This window comes from Notolepis coatsorum, assembly GCF_963971535.1.
Source record: "Notolepis coatsorum genome assembly, chromosome: 7".
In the NCBI taxonomy this organism is placed as follows: domain Eukaryota; kingdom Metazoa; phylum Chordata; class Actinopteri; order Aulopiformes; family Paralepididae; genus Notolepis; species Notolepis coatsorum.
The window spans coordinates 154739402-154755394 of NC_140171.1; the positions used below are offsets into that span (position 1 = coordinate 154739402).

At 42.6% G+C, this 15993-nt stretch overlaps 1 protein-coding gene across 3 annotated transcripts in view; it reads right to left on the reverse strand.

Annotated features, from left to right (window-relative positions):
* The window catches only part of LOC311231378 (uncharacterized protein), a 159911-nt gene that overhangs the window by 111032 nt on the left and 32886 nt on the right, over positions 1-15993 (reverse strand). For all 3 annotated transcript variants that reach the window (XM_084317951.1, XM_084317949.1, XM_084317950.1), the window contains exons 2-5: positions 13385-13462; positions 11874-11984; positions 11398-11508; positions 2334-2447 (exon numbers count right to left, since the gene is read on the reverse strand). In XM_084317951.1, the coding sequence (XP_084174077.1) occupies positions 2334-2447; positions 11398-11508; positions 11874-11984; positions 13385-13415 (367 nt within the window). In that variant the 5' untranslated portion in view covers positions 13416-13462. The remainder of the gene's footprint in view (positions 1-2333; positions 2448-11397; positions 11509-11873; positions 11985-13384; positions 13463-15993) is intronic.

The following is a 15993-nucleotide window of genomic DNA, read 5'->3' on the forward strand; positions in this document are numbered from 1 at the left end:
CTTCCGTACTTATCAGATATAATGTGCCTGATTCATTGTGTAATTTTGGAGTTGTTATACTTATAACGCTAACGTTACAAACCCCTATTTCCACTGCCGAGTTATGATGACTGCTCCAGCCACTTAACGTTATGGACGTGTAACTCTGCCGCAGTCTTAAAAAGCTTTGGATATAAAAAATATGAATGTCCAGAGCGCAGGGAGTGCTTATTGTTGCGTCACCTGCGTTATAGGTCATATATACCTTAGGTCGTATATTACCGGGTTGTCAGACACCGCAAGAATCAGCCTCTCCTCTGCCATGATCAGACTCCCACAATGTAGCGTCAGAGACCTCACCGGTATCATTCGTTTCCATAAACTAAATTAGTCGAGATCTCATTGTTTTTGTCTACCTAAATGTTTACTGGTTACTGTGAGCGATTTGTAGTGCCAAATTTCCCTCAGGATGAATAAAGTATTTCTATTCTATTCCATCTCATTTGATCGCAAAATGCTTTCTCAGAGCGCAAAGAAGGGTTGAATCGCCATGCTACACTGTAAAAACTGGGATTGGGGTTAATTTGAAATCGAATCGAGCTGAATTCAATGAATTCGAACCATTTATGAATTGCATTTTACACAGTTTTGGTTGAATAAAATGAGCTGATAATCATAAAAAATTACCAGATGACGATCAGTTTTTACAGTGCATAGCGCGTCTGTGGCAAGTGTGCTCGGGAACAAAAATAAATTGGTAGTGATTGGTAGTGTGAAAGCTGGCCAGCGGGGACTATCGCTCTCGTGGACGGGACGGAACGGAGGCAACCGTTCCTAATGAGAAAACGAGAAAAGTACATCAGGCACTCTTGTATAAACCTGGTAGAAGACTCCACTTACTACAGCTTGTATAAACCTGGTAGGAGACTCCACTTACTACAGCTTGTATAATCCTGGTAGGGGACTCCACTTACTATAGCTTGTATAAACCTGGTAGGGGACTCCACTTACTACAGCTTGTATAAACCTGGTAGGAGACTCTACTTACTACAGCTTGTATAAACCTGGTAGGAGACTCCACTTATTACAGCTTGTATAAACCTGGTATGAGACTCCACTTACTACAGCTTGTATAAACCTGGTAGGAGACTCCACTTACTACAGTTTGCTCTCCCTTTCCTTGGCTGAACATACCTTTAAAAAGGAACACACCAACATTTTGTTAAATTAGTTTATCGTCTTCTCCAGAGAGAGACAAGTACTGCTAACAGATTTCTTAGCTCTTCCTGCAAAACATGAATTCCCTATTTCTCATCTACTGACGCCTCTCTCCACTGCTTTCTTAGCCGTCTCCTCTCCTTCACCACCAATTTCTCCATTTCTTTCTGCCGTCTGGACCTAACTGACTGCCATCTCTCCACCCACTTTCTCTCAATGAGAGAGAGAGAGATGAGGAGAAGGGGAAAGAGAGCTGGGAGAGTGTGTGTGTGTGAGAGAGGGAGGGAGAGGGGGGGTGTGAGTCCTCAGCCCTTGTGTGGGTGAATGTAACAAGTTCCTAACGTTTTCTTTCCCCTATTATTTCATGCACACTTTATTCATCGTTTTAAATTATTATTTTCTTTTAAGTTATTTTGTGCATCACTCTGTTTTGAATTTGATGCAAATTTGCAATGCATGAGGGTCATCCTTTTGTGTTAAATGGCTTCATAAAGCAAGCATTTGTTGACTCATGTTGTTAAGACTTAAACTTGAAAAATATCCGTTTAAGGTAGATTTAGAACAGATACAAAATATGCGATTCATTTGCGATTAATCACGATTAACTATGGACAATCATGCGATTAATCAGATTAAATATTTTAATAGATTGACAGCCTTAGTTGCTACTAATGATAAGTAAATCACAGTTACCATGCAGGTGCACTATACTTCTGTAGTATGTTATGAACTAGCAAGCATTGTTTGTGTGTACATGTTGTACGAATGTCGTCTGGTAAAGATGGATAGATGTGTATTGCCATCCAGTTATACCACTCTGTGCAAATGTTTGTAAATTAGTGTGAAAGATGAAAGCTTGTCACTTCGTCTTTGAAGCAAGCCGTCAAAGAGTCTATGTTGCTAGGCATCCATGGCACGTGACAATGCTTCTGCTTTTCACAATATACTGCACGTGCTTTGGACTGATATTTTGAAGAGCAGGAGTACTATCAAAATAATCAACATACCTGTGTTGTATAGACAAGGACCCTACAGTAGAGGTCTGCAAGCCCGAAGGGGCCCGACACCATGGACAGATTAGGGCAAGGGCAGATTTATTTATGCATAGATGGGGTACGGGTAAAAAGGTAACATACTGGTCTCCTGGTGGTCTGTGGGCTCCTCCTTAAGCCCAGTGGACATATCCGTGGGTGAGTCTAGCGTGTCCTGAACCTCCTCTATTTTAATCATCAGTAGGTCACTGGGTGGATCTGGAATAGAGGGAGACAGAAAAAGTATTTACAGTGGCATTAAAAAGTATTATTCCACTTTCTGATTTCTTCTGTAATTACTAGTGGTGGGACTCGATACATTTTTTTTATCGAATTCATTTGAGACTTTATAGTTAATTAATCTAAATTAATCACATTTTAATCGCCTCCAACCTGCAACTTCATGAGCAATGGCGCCATCGTCTGTAAAAATCAGGTGACTGCAAGTTCTGCAACTAGTGGATGTCCCTCATCCTTGACATAAATCATTTGATGTATAATTAAATCAAAGGAAATGAGTTTGTTTTGGCAAAATTCTTCTGCTCTGTGTGACAATAAATAAATGAATGATGATATGCAATTTAAAACGACTACCTCCCTGTAGCCCTCACCTCCATAGCCATGAAGTGCTTTGAGAAGCTAGTGAAGGGTTACATCTGTTCCTCCCTCCCCATCAACCTGGACCCCCTGCAATTTGCATATCGCCCCAACAGGTCCACGGAGGACGCCATAGCCCATGTGCTGCACACAGCAGCATCACACCTGGACAAGAGGCAGGGGAACTATGTGAGAATGCTGTTCAGCGACTACAGCTCAGCATTCAATACCATAGTCCCCTCCAAACTCATAGCCAAGCTCAGGGACCTGGGCTTGAACTATGACCTCTGCCAGTGGGTCCTGGACTTCCTGACGTGCAGACCCCAGGTGGTAAGAGCAGGCAACTGCACCTCCTCATCCATCACGCTCAACATAGGGGCCCCCCAGGGCTGTGTTCTGAGCCCCCTCCTCTACTCCCTGTACACACATGACTGCGTGGCACAGCGGAACAACAACACAATCATCAAATTTGCTGATGACACAGTAGTGGTGGGCCTGATCTCTGCCAACGACGAGAGGGCCTACCTGGAAGAGGTCGAGAATCTGTCACAGTGGTGGCAGGAGAACTGCCTCTCCCTGAACGTCAGCAAAACAAAAGAGATGATTGTGGACTTCAGGAGGTCGGGGGTCAAGGACTACAGCCCCCTCAGCATCGACGGGGCACCGGTTGAGAGAGTGAACAGTTTCAAGTACCTCGGAGCCCACATATCCGAGGACTTGACATGGACCACACACATTGACAGTGTTGTGAAGAAGGCACGACAACGCCTCTACTTCCTCAGGCGCCTAAGGAAGTTCCAAGTAAGTCAGAAGATCCTTAGGAACTTCTACTCATGTACAATAGAGAGCATCCTGACTGGCAACATCACCTCCTGGTTTGGGAATAGCACTGCACAAGACCGTAGCAGACTACAAAGAGTGACACGTTCAGCCGAACGCACAATTGGAGGGGGGCTTCCCACCCTCCAGAACATTTACAACAAGCGGTGCAGGGGGAAGGCTAAGATAATTATTAAGGACTCGAGCCACCCGAACAACTGCCTCTTTGAACTGCTGCGGTCAGGCAAGCGATACCGGAGTCTTAAGGCGAGCACAGAAAGACTCAGAAGAAGCTTCTATCCCCAGGCCATCAGGCTGCTAAACGAACAATAAACACTATGCAACAACCATCAAATGCACACAGCACACACACCCACACGCACACACTCACTTAAACCACACAAACACACTTTATATTTATTGATAAAGGATTTGCACTACAACCCGTACACCCACTGTAAATTGTACCTAAATTGCACCTCATCCCATTTCTGCCTTGCACTATATAGTATTGTATTAGTACACTGCACAGTATTGTATATTATATGGTAACTCAGTTACGTCTATTCTGCATCGAACATTGTACATATGTCTATACTGAACACTGTGACCTCATTTTTTTTTTACTTCTAATTTACATGCTATACTATGTTATTTTATTTCATACTTATCTTGTCTTGCACAGTCTCTGGAGCGTAACAGTAAGAAGCATTTTGTATAAAAGTATTCTGTACTTCTGTATGACAACTATTAAAGAAACTTGAACTTGAAAACCAAAACTAAGGCCTCAGTAGGAGTTTAAGACGTGAACATGGTCATGTTTGTTGAATTTTTTTAAAAAGTTTAAAAAATAATAAAGAAATCCTGATTAAAAAAAAAGTATCCCGATCTTCTGAAAATCACGTTTTCGGCCCCCGATCCTGATCACGTGATCGGATCGGATCGGGACATCCCTAATCAGGAATATTCCAAAAATAATATTCCAATTGTTTGATCGCCATCTGGTACATACGATGTGCATTTGGTCCACGGCATAACCCACCACAACATATGGATCGGGGATATTTGACGCGCTTCAATGGAACCGGGAGAACCGCTCCATTCGCCCGACAAGGAAAAGTGAAACCGGAGATTTGATTTGATTTTTTTGGCCATTACACAGGCCAAGATACAAGGTTTCAAAGGGTGCTCGATGTGGCCGGTATTGCACTTTGGTGAACTCCGACTCATTTCCTATGGTAACACCAAGGTCCCTGGATGAATAATGAATACAAATATCGGGAAAAAAAGGAAAAACGATAAAATAACGAGTATACTCGTTGTTGGCGTTCAAGCGTCGGCTCCCAATAAAGAGTAAACTCGTTGTTGGCGGGGAATGAGTTAAGCAAGCCTAGTAATAGACACAATATATCTGACACTGGGAATACATTCACTCAGGTCCATAGATGTCCCTAGATACCAAGAACATGCAAATGGACCTTGTAGAAGTGGAGCAATCTTCAATTTATTTAGGTATGTATTTTACGTGGATTTTCAGAAAATAGGGCTCCGGGCGTTAAAAGGTTAACAGAGGAGCGCCCCTCTGGGCGGACACACACACACACAATATGGTATATCCATTGCATTTTGTGTCATTCATTAATTTGTCTGTTACTCAATAGTTCTGAAATAACTTCATTCATCAGTTGTACCGAATTTCTCAGTACCCCGCTTGATATAATTAATCAAAATGTCCAATCTACAGGGCGGCTGGGTGGCGCAGCGGTCTAAGCGCTCGTCACCAACGCGTGAGACACCGGTATCGAATCCGGCTGTCAGCGTTGCCTCCGGCTTGGTCCGGCCGTCATACTGACTCAATTGGCAGAGTCAGTGGGAGGGGAGTCGATGGGTGGTAATCTGGTCGTTGTAAACAGCGACTCCTACAGGTCGATCAGGCGCCTGCACAGCAAGGACAGGAGATGTCGAGGGTAGTGTGAGCCTCCCACACGTTACACCTCGCCAATGAGAGTCCGCGCTGGCAGGTGAAAAGAAGTGGCTGGCTGACTCTGCATGTATCGGAGGGGACATGCGGTAGATTCTTCAACCCTCCCTACGACCGACCAGTGGGGGGAACATGCGAGCAACGATCAAGACAGGGGAGGGGGGAATTGGCACGACTAAATTTGGGAGAAAAACAGAAAGAGAAAAAGTGGATCAAAAAAATAAATTCCAGCCGAAGTCGGCTTTCCTTCCACTTAACATCCATGCAAAAAAAGACACAACCCTCCCAGGTGCGATACCCATGGTAAAACATTTTAGATGCTTGGGTGTGGAAATATTTCCCACCATAAGACAAACGGTGAAGCACAATTACACAAAAATACAGAACAAAATCAAAGACGACCTGGACAGGTGGGCAAAACTTAAAAACTCAGTACAGGCAAGGGTATCAATAGTTAAGATGGATGTATTACCAAGAATCAACTTCATCAGCTCAATGCTACCGTTACCCCCTCCAGAGGGCTACTGGAAAAGATTACACTCCTCCACATACAAATTTATTTGGAATAACAAACCACCTCGCATAAAAAGATCCACCGCACAGAGAAATAAAGCAGACGGTGGCATGGCAGTTCCAGATTTTTTGCAATATTTTAAGGCTTACACATTAAGACCATTGACAATATGGTTTGATCCCCAGGCTTTGGTATCTTGGAGAGAATTGGAAGAAAACATAGTAGCCCCACAGAGACTGAAGGACATAGCACACACTAAACTTCCAATCAAGCACTGTGAGCGGAAATTTGGCCCCATAATTACCCATGCAATCCGAACATGGCGGGAAACACAAAAAAAATATCCTAACCCTCAAAAATGGCATAATCACACTCCCATATTCAATAACAATGCACTCTTAATGGAAAAACGTCCTATAAGATTCCCTATATGGGAAGAGCAAGGCATACACTCATTAGGGGATATTTTTAATAACCAGGGCTTCTGTACTTATGGAGAAATATGCACAAAGTTTAACCTCACCGAGTCCACATGGCTTTTTTACATACAGTTACGCCTATGTTTGAAGTCTCACAGAGTTCCATTAGACATACCAGTTGAACACCACAGATACCACAAATTCTTCTATGAAAGAGAAACATTGGGAGGTTTTGTATCAGGTTTTTATTATCAATTACTAACGTCCTCGTATGAAACCCTTCAACTAGACACTGTCTGGAGGAGGGATATTCCAGACCTGGAAAGTGACTTTGATTGGCAAGAAGCATGGGCAAATGTCCGTCTTACATCAAGGAACCCGGACCATCAACAAATCAATCTTAACTATATTCACAGGACATACTTGACTCCTATAAGACTGAACAGAATGGGCCTGAAACAAGACTCAAAATGCTCCCAATGTACAAATGGAGACGAAGGGACATTTATGCACATGTATTGGGACTGCCCACCAGTTAAGGCATTCTGGAAAGATGTGACCCATCAATTATCAAAACTCGTATCTTGGAATATACCAGTACACCCCTCTGTATTGCTTTTGAATGATGTTTTTGAGTTTGCAGTAAATCCACAGCTAAAGAGATTGGTTTTATCGGGTATCACAGTAGCTAAAAAACTGATCGCATCACGCTGGTTTCAACCGGAAAAAATGTGCCGGAAAGTTTGGTCTCTTACATATCTCGATGTGATATATCAAGAAATATCTACAGCAAGAATTCTGGGTCTCAACAAATCCAAAATGTCAATGTGGGTAGAAGTGGTGGAGAGAATAAAAACTAGCTTATAATGGTAGTGTCTGGTTAGGAGTGAGGGATAATGGAGGTACTATCCAAGGAGGGGTCCGAGAGGGGGGGGTTCGAGCTGGAGCATATGTGTGTAGGGTTTTAGAAAATAGGTATTAGGGGTATGTCCTATATAAGCATTTGTATAATTGTTAATTTCGCTGGATATACACTGTATACGGTAAAATATTATTATAGACTTTTTTTTCGTCTTGTTTCTGTACTTGCATGTAATTCTAACCACCTTGACTGTTAGTTTCATTATGCATTATGTGTTGAGTACTGACTTTTAATAATTTCTGTTTTGCAATAATAAAAAAAAAAAAAAAAAAAAAAATCCAATCTACCTAATTTAATTTGCTCATAATAGCCTACTGCTGAATAACTACATGGACAAACAATTATGTTCCATGATTTTATTAAAACTCATAACACTATAACTGCCTACAAATGGTTATTGAGCTGCGAGCCCCTCTAGTACGCAGCGCAAAGCAGATCGAATCTCACGTTGTATATTACAATAAAGCAGGTTGAATTCTTTATTTAAATTTTTTTTATATATATGTAGGCCTGGCCTCCAGATCTATTCATCTTATATTAATCTTTTAACATCTTAAAATTCCGACGGCCCGCCCCACGTCACCGCACATTTACAGCCGTCTGTCTGCATCACGCTTTTGAGTGATGGTTGCATCACGCAATTGCTCGCATTTGCATTTAAATTAAACATTCCAGAGGGGGATCATGAAGGTATCAAAACCTTGTAGGCTTTTGACCGTGCTACGTGCATGGCCCCCCGCTGATGATTACGCAGCGCGAATACTCATGATGCTTATTGACTGAGGCTTGTAGTTGTAGTCGCGTGTGTTCTTAACACATTGACTGCCAGCCATTGTACCCATCAAAGTACCCAGTCTGCCACCGTTGAAAGCCTATGGAGATGTTTACCTTCTTTGCAGGGCTATAACTTTTAAAATTGTATTGCTATATTGACATTACTATGGCCCATTCAACATCGATTATCTATCGTTCCGGATGTGGGAACGTTATATTTTTTCATTCATACATTGTTGTGTTAATACCGTCTTGAATATAAGTATGTTTATAAGCTTTTCTGCTGTAATTCCCAAAATGCTGTTAACGCCTCATGTGTAATAACGTTGATTCTTTAATTTTTTTTGCCTGATTTTCTATTTTTCTCCCCATCCCAATTTTTTTCGTTATGCCAATTCCCCCCCTCCCCTACCAGGGATCGAAGTTGCGACCGATTTGGGCGCATATGAGACCGAAATTCTATCTGTGCGACCTCAAAATATAATTGGGAGCATTCGTGCGACCTCCTCGCGTCTATTCGAAACCCAAACGGTGCATGCTTCCGCGTTCGCGTTTTGCGCTCTGATTGGCCACTGACCTACGCTAGTTTTGCCCCCCCTGGTATGAGCGTAGAAATAATGCGTGGAGAGCGGAGAGCGAGCCTCGCACACACGCACTTTGAAATGGGTATCACAGTAGTACGCCCTACTGTAGAACATGACATATTAGCATGACATCTGATTTATTAATGCCAATACTAGGGACAAACGCAATTGGCACAAGTGTAAATCATGGATTAGTCACTCAGTTTTAACATCCGCCGACTTAGCTCACCTCATTCGTCTGCTGGCTGTGGAGCCTATGATCACAAGTTCAAATCACTCTTGGTTCAAGTTTTTTTTTTTTTTACGTTTAATTAATTTATCCACTCTGGTTGGATGGTGTGTATGTATATGTATGTATTGTGCTGTATAATGACAATACATTCACACATTCATAAATAACACTTGGAGAAAAGCTTGTTGTGCACTGTAAACCGTTTTGTTCAATGGGGGATTTTTTTACGTACCGAATACCATGAAACCGTGGTATTTTTGCCCAAGATTATCGTACCCTCAAAACGTCATACCGGCACATGCCTAGTTACACTATAGGCTACACTACTAGGTCTACACTATACTATAGTTTAAGGCTACTTTCACTGTTTTACTGCATTACAGAGTACTGTTTTTTTTTTATCAATAAAAAAATATATATTACGTACCGGTATATTGTTGGTGCTCCTTACATTTTGGTGGGTGCTCCTAAATTTTTGCTGGTGCTCCCAACTTTGAAGTTGGGAGCACCAGTGCTACCAAGTAAAAAAAATTATTTCGAGCCCTGCCTACCTGGTTGTTGTGCGCATGTTCCTCCTACTGGTCGGTACAAGGGAACCCTGAAGTCCATCACATGCTTCCTTCGACACATGTGGAGACAGCCAGTGACTCTTTTTTCACCTGGCAGCGAGGACTCTCATTGGTGAAGCGTAACGCGTGGGAGGTCACGCTGCCCTCACCATTTCCTGCCTTTCGCTGAGCAGGCGCCCAGACATGACCTGTAGGCGTCGCTGTCCACAACGCCAGATTACCACCCACGACTTCCCTCCCCCTAACTCAGCCAAACGAGTTAGTATGACGACCGGCCCAAGCCGCAGGGCAATGCTGACTCCGGGAGTCGTGACCGCAGCCTCTTGCATTGGTGATGAGCGCTATCTCCGCTATGCCACCCGACCGCCCCTAATAACGTTGATTCTACAGACATCTTCTGAATTAAATCATTATAATAATACTGTAATAAATACGACAAAATATGGCATTCAACCTATGTATTGGTTGAGGGACAATAACAGAGCGATGCCGACAGACGCCGACTGCCCGCAGACGGGCCGTCTGAACGTTAATTTGGGATACATAAATTCAGCATTCCAAAGAAATTCGCTGTCATTGTTATTCATCATTTAAAACTATCCAAAGCAATTGAGCACACCAAGCTCTTGGTAAAGGAATCTGAGGGTGCTTTCTCACTAGGCATCTGGGGCCGTTTCCGAGCACGATTGCCCCAAAAGTAGTGTAATGAGAACGCTGCGTTCCGTCCCCGGGGACGGATAACCGGGACCACTTGAAAAGGTGGTTTGGGGAGCGAATCAGCATGCTAACCTGCTTGCCCAGAATAGAGTTGTATTCATACTTCAATTTTAAAATATTATTTAGGTCCGTTTGGGATTGTGAGTCTGTAACCTGCTCCAACGAGGGAAGCAGGGTTTCAATTTCAGCCAAGCACCTACTCCCTCTCTTTTCTACGGAAGCCCTAAGAGGCCGTACATTCATACATTTTATTTGCTCCGTTTTCTCGTGATAACGAGTTAATTTAATTTGTTTTCTTGTGATAACGTGATAATTTTCTCGAGATCTTGAGAAAACGAAACGATAGTCTATATATTAAATCACAGCAGGAAACATCATTCAGTGTCACAATGTCAGAGGAGCAGGTAGCCCCGTTTGTGACTATGATGCACTCGGTGCATCACAATCACGAAAAAAGGGGCTAAGCAGGAGGATATTGATCACCGCGTCACATATCTCTTCAATCAGGCCTGACACAGTATATCGGTATCGGTAAAAAAGCCAATATCGAGCATCCCTAATTCTTACACAATAAAGAAAAATCATCATGCGATTAAATGCATCCATTTATTTTTTTTACTTTAAATTTTCTCTGTAGTTCATTAATTTAAATGAATGCGATAAAGTCCCAGCCCTAGTAATTACAGATCTTTTTTTTGTAATCAGTAGGTCTCTTCAATCTCTGGACCTAAAGATTTCCCTATGGATTAATTCCGAACTGTATTTGACCAGGGACCAGCCATATACAGGAGGGGCTACCAGCTAGTGCAAGACAGTCATAGAGAGTAATGAAACACATGGCCATTTAGTTTACTTTCCATCCATCAGACTCTTCAACAATGTATGTGAAAATACCACACTTTGTTATGGTAAAACAAATAGATTGAGGCTTCATGGAAAGAAAGAGGAGGGAAAGCTGTGGACACAGAGACATACAACTATGCTGCAACAGAGGATGGACAACAAGAGAAAAGAAAGACAAGAAAAAGAAAAGTAACATACTGGTCTCCTGGTCTGTGGGCTCCAACTTCAGCCCAGTGGACATATCCGTGGGTGGGTCTAGCGTGTCCTGAACCTCCTCTATTTTAATCATCAGTAGGTCACTGGGTGGATCTGGAACAGAGGAGACAGAAAAAGTATTTACAGTGGCATGAAAAAGTATTTGCCCACTTTCTGATTTCTTCTGTAATTACAGATTGATATTTTTCTTATTTATCTTTATACAAAATCTAATACAGGATGTAATTGAGTCCTGAGCCTCTTCTTTCATGATTGATAGGAAGTTGTAGGTAGATCTGGGGCAGAGGGAGAAAGCAACTAAGGAAGTACTCCAGTATTTACAGTATTATTTTACAGTTTTTGATCAAATGAAAGAATGAGAGGAGAGAAAGCAATGGCGACAAAGACCGAGACATACAAACATGCTGGAGCAGAGGAAGGAGAAGACTAAATCAAGATAAGAGAAAGAAACAACATACTGATCTCCTGGTGGTCTGTGGGCTCCTCCTTCATCTCAAAGGAAGTCTCCTTGGGTGGCTCTAGCGCGTCCTGATCTTCTTCTTTAACAATCAGTAGGTCTCTGGGTGGATCTGGGACAGAGGGAAACACAACTCAACATACTAGTCTTGTAGTGGCCGCTTGTCACTCCCCAAATGTATTGACAAGCGGCACGATGCACCCACTTAGATATTTCTTAACTGAGTAACAAAGTTGTGGATGGTTGATAAAGGTTGAATGTCCAAGCTGCGACTGATGTAGTTTGCAGGGTTTATTGTCCAAAAGGAATAGTAATGAATGAATGATTAACACTTTCAGTGCCACCAGGGGGCGCACGACTTAGTGCTTGAATGCCACCATGCCACCATAGGCACCAATGTTAACGTTAATATCGCCTAATCTATGTTTTAAATTATGGGTCTAATCTGCCCGTCGCTTATCAAAGAATCATTTTCCAGTCAGTGCTGTCAAGGCAGATTGGTTTTTTATAGCTTCATTTCCGTCTGAGAGCATTTTGAAAAGCACCCGTTTTGAGGTAAAAAAACAGCCCATTCTGTGATAATCGCCTTTTACTGGAATATTCCAGAACGTTGATATTTGTCGGCCTATTTATGAATCGTTTTCAAATAAACGCTAGATGATCAATAGTATATGTGCCCGCATGCACATTCGAGGCGCGCGCTGATAGCCGTTTTCATTTCCTCATGGATTTTACAGTGAAACCGCTGGAGCACATATCAGAAAAAAGCGTATATCTTCATCAAAACGAGTCCGATTATCCTAACACTGATAACATAGATTCCTTACCCGACATCAGATGGTATCCAACTGGTATATTCCAATTCCTGATCACCATTCGAAAAAATCAATAAGAGTATAGATCTAACGTGTATACAGTAGAACTCATGCTTGCCGCGGCTCAGAGTCTCCAGAATGAACTCTGGTAACCCCGGCTGCATCAGTGGACTGGAAAATGTGGACTGGAATATTTTTTTCCCCCATCCATTTTCATTGAGTCCATTCCAAAATCCCTGATGTCATCTGGGAGACGATAGGGGGCGCTTTTTTCACATCTGATCGCCGGCGGCCCTTGGGTAGGCTAGGGTAGGCTCGCGTGATGCAATATGATTTCCGATCGCTAAAGAAATCCGAGAAATCTCGTGAGTGGCTTTCAGTGTAACTATCGTAAACACGAGATTAGCCGTGAGTGGCAATCAAAGTGTAAACAGAACAGTTGTCAATTGTTTATTTAGGTAAGCAGTTCCAACAGTGTTAACAGGTTTGAAAGCGTAACATAAATTACACTGATTAGCAAGGACCTTTATAATGGAGGTGCTATAGAGGTGGTGTGCTCCATAGTGTTCAAACATAAATACAACCTCTAGTCTAAACAATATAAATTCTAATTTAAACAATACAAATCCACCAAGTTGGTTTCTGCTTCTACAAGTCTTTTTTACTTCTGGGTCTGGAGAGTCTTGTTCTGACTTACAGAGGTCCTGCTGGTCTGATTCCTCCTTCATTCTAGTAGGTGTGATCTTGGACGTCTTCTACTGGAACTGGAGTTTTGCTACAAGGATAAATGCAGATGGTCACAGAGAGCCCATATTGTAGATCCAAGTCTGGAACTGACTGGTCAGCCAGGACATATCTAGAGGCTTCTCTCCACCAATCACATCACAGTATGGAGGGGAAAAGAATGAGAACTGTAGGCCAATTAGTTGGCATGCTTTTATTCAAAGCCAATTACATAAATGCAGGACTTAATTTGTGCCAGAACCTGCCAGATTGAGACCGGCACCTATTTCATCGGACCCGGCACCTCCTCTGTCATAATCTTCTGTCAATACATTTAGTGGGGGGTGTGGCCAGGTAGCATAGGGTTTTGATTGAATTGATTGAAAACTATTAATCCACAAGGAAGCATACTAGGACCGTTACTGTTACTAATTTATGCAAATTACATGTCATCAGCTTGTGACTGCAACTTGTGAGTTGTACTCACTATACACACATGACTGTGTGGCCAAGTTCAGCTCCAACTCCATAGTGAAGTTTGCGGACGACACAGTGGTGGTGGGGCTGATCTCGGACAACAACGAGAAGGCCTACCGGGAGGAGGTTGAGGTCAGGGTTTCCGTTAGCCGGTAATTACCGGTATTTGACCGGCAAAATCTGTTGAAGTCCGACATATTTAATCTCTCTGGTCATAATGTCCGGTGAAAATAATTCCCTCTAAGCACAATTTGATTATTTGAATTGTATTCAAATAAGTTAAAATTAAATAGCCTATGCGATGAATGAAACAATCATTACATTTGTTTCATCGTTGCTTCACCAAGCAGGTCTAATAATGACAACGATGTTGGAGCTTAGTGCTGGATTTGCGAGAGCATGCAGCTGCAGAGCCACAGAACCCACAGAGCTGTGCCCGCACAGTGCAATACTCCAATTCAGCCATTGGAAATTCAGCTGTTGGGTGGGGGGCGCTGCTGAGCGGTCCCCAGACCGGACCTGAAAACACTGTTGCTCTGCGGCTCTGCAGCTGCATGCTCTCGCAAATCCAGCACGAAGCTCCCGCTGACACATCGTTGTCATTATTAGACCTGCTTGGTGAAGCAACGATGAAACAAATGTAATGATTGTTTCGTTCATCGCATAGGCTATTTAATTTTAGCCTATTTTAATACAATTCAAATAATCAAATTGTGCTTAGAGGGAATTATTTTCACCGGACATTATGACCAGCACCAAGTCGTTGGGAGGTGGAGATAGTCATCACGTAAACCCACGATAATGTTGCCGTCTCTCTCTGCCAAATTTCTCAGTTCTTCGCTTGATATAATTAATACAAATGTCCAATATAATGGAATTCGTTAGCTCATAAAATTTTTATTATAACAGACTGCTTTAATAAACAGACAGTTTATTAATGTCGGGCAGACTGCCCACAGACACCTCAAGTCGGCAGCAGCACGAAGTCTCGAGGGACTTATTTTATTTGGAATATATTAATGCCTTGAGGGATGTCATTCTTTATATAGGCCTATCAATTGTTTTTAAGCTCAATAAACTCTGACCGGAATTGATCCCATTTGTCCGGTAGATTTCAATCTACCGGACACTCAGACCGGCAAAAAAAATTCTAACGGAAACCCTGGTTGAGGTACTGGAACGCTGGTGCCAGGACAACAGCCTGCTCCTGAACATTGGTAAAACCAAGGAGCTGATCGTGGATTTTAGGAGGAGACAGCAGGAGACACACACACCACTGAGGATAAACGGGGCTACCGTGGACAGGGTGAGCAGCTTTAAGTACCTGGGGGTCCACATCTCAGGCGCCGGTTACACCTTAGTTTTGTTTTCGGTTTCTCCAGATCGCAACGCAACGGTAGCCAAGTGAGACATACGTTTTTGTCACCCGAGCAGTAGGTGGCAGTAGGTGGCGAACATGAAGGCAATTTCAACCAATCAGAACTTGAATGTGCCAATACACTTCCTGCAAAGAACATGTCAACAAGGCGGGCGCTATGGGCGCCACCATCTTGGCCTATTTACTAGGGCTGCAACGATTAGTCGACATAATCGACGATGTCGATTATAAAAAAATCGTCGACGAGAAATTGTTGCGTCGATTAGTCATTATATATATAAAAAAAAATTATTTAATTTTTTTTTTTTTTTTTTTTTTGCACTACCTATCTTTGTGAGAGTGGCTTCTCAGGGTTCCAGACAACATCATAACATGATGATCCCATAGCAAATTTTGGACATTGAAAACATTGTTCCCCTGCAGGAGATGATGATCAGACAGACTAGACACACAATACATTACACACGCACTCCTCTCACTCACACACAGCGATCAGAGTAAGACACACACATACACACTCCTCTCACTCACACACAGCGATCAGAGTAAGACACACACACATACACACTCCTCTCACTCACAGCGATCAGAGTAAGACACACACACATTCACACTCCTCTCTCTCACACACAGCAATCAGAGTAAGACACACACACCAGCGTTTCCGTTAGCCGGTAATTACCGGTATTTGACCGGCAAAATCTGTTGAAGTCCGACATATTTAATCT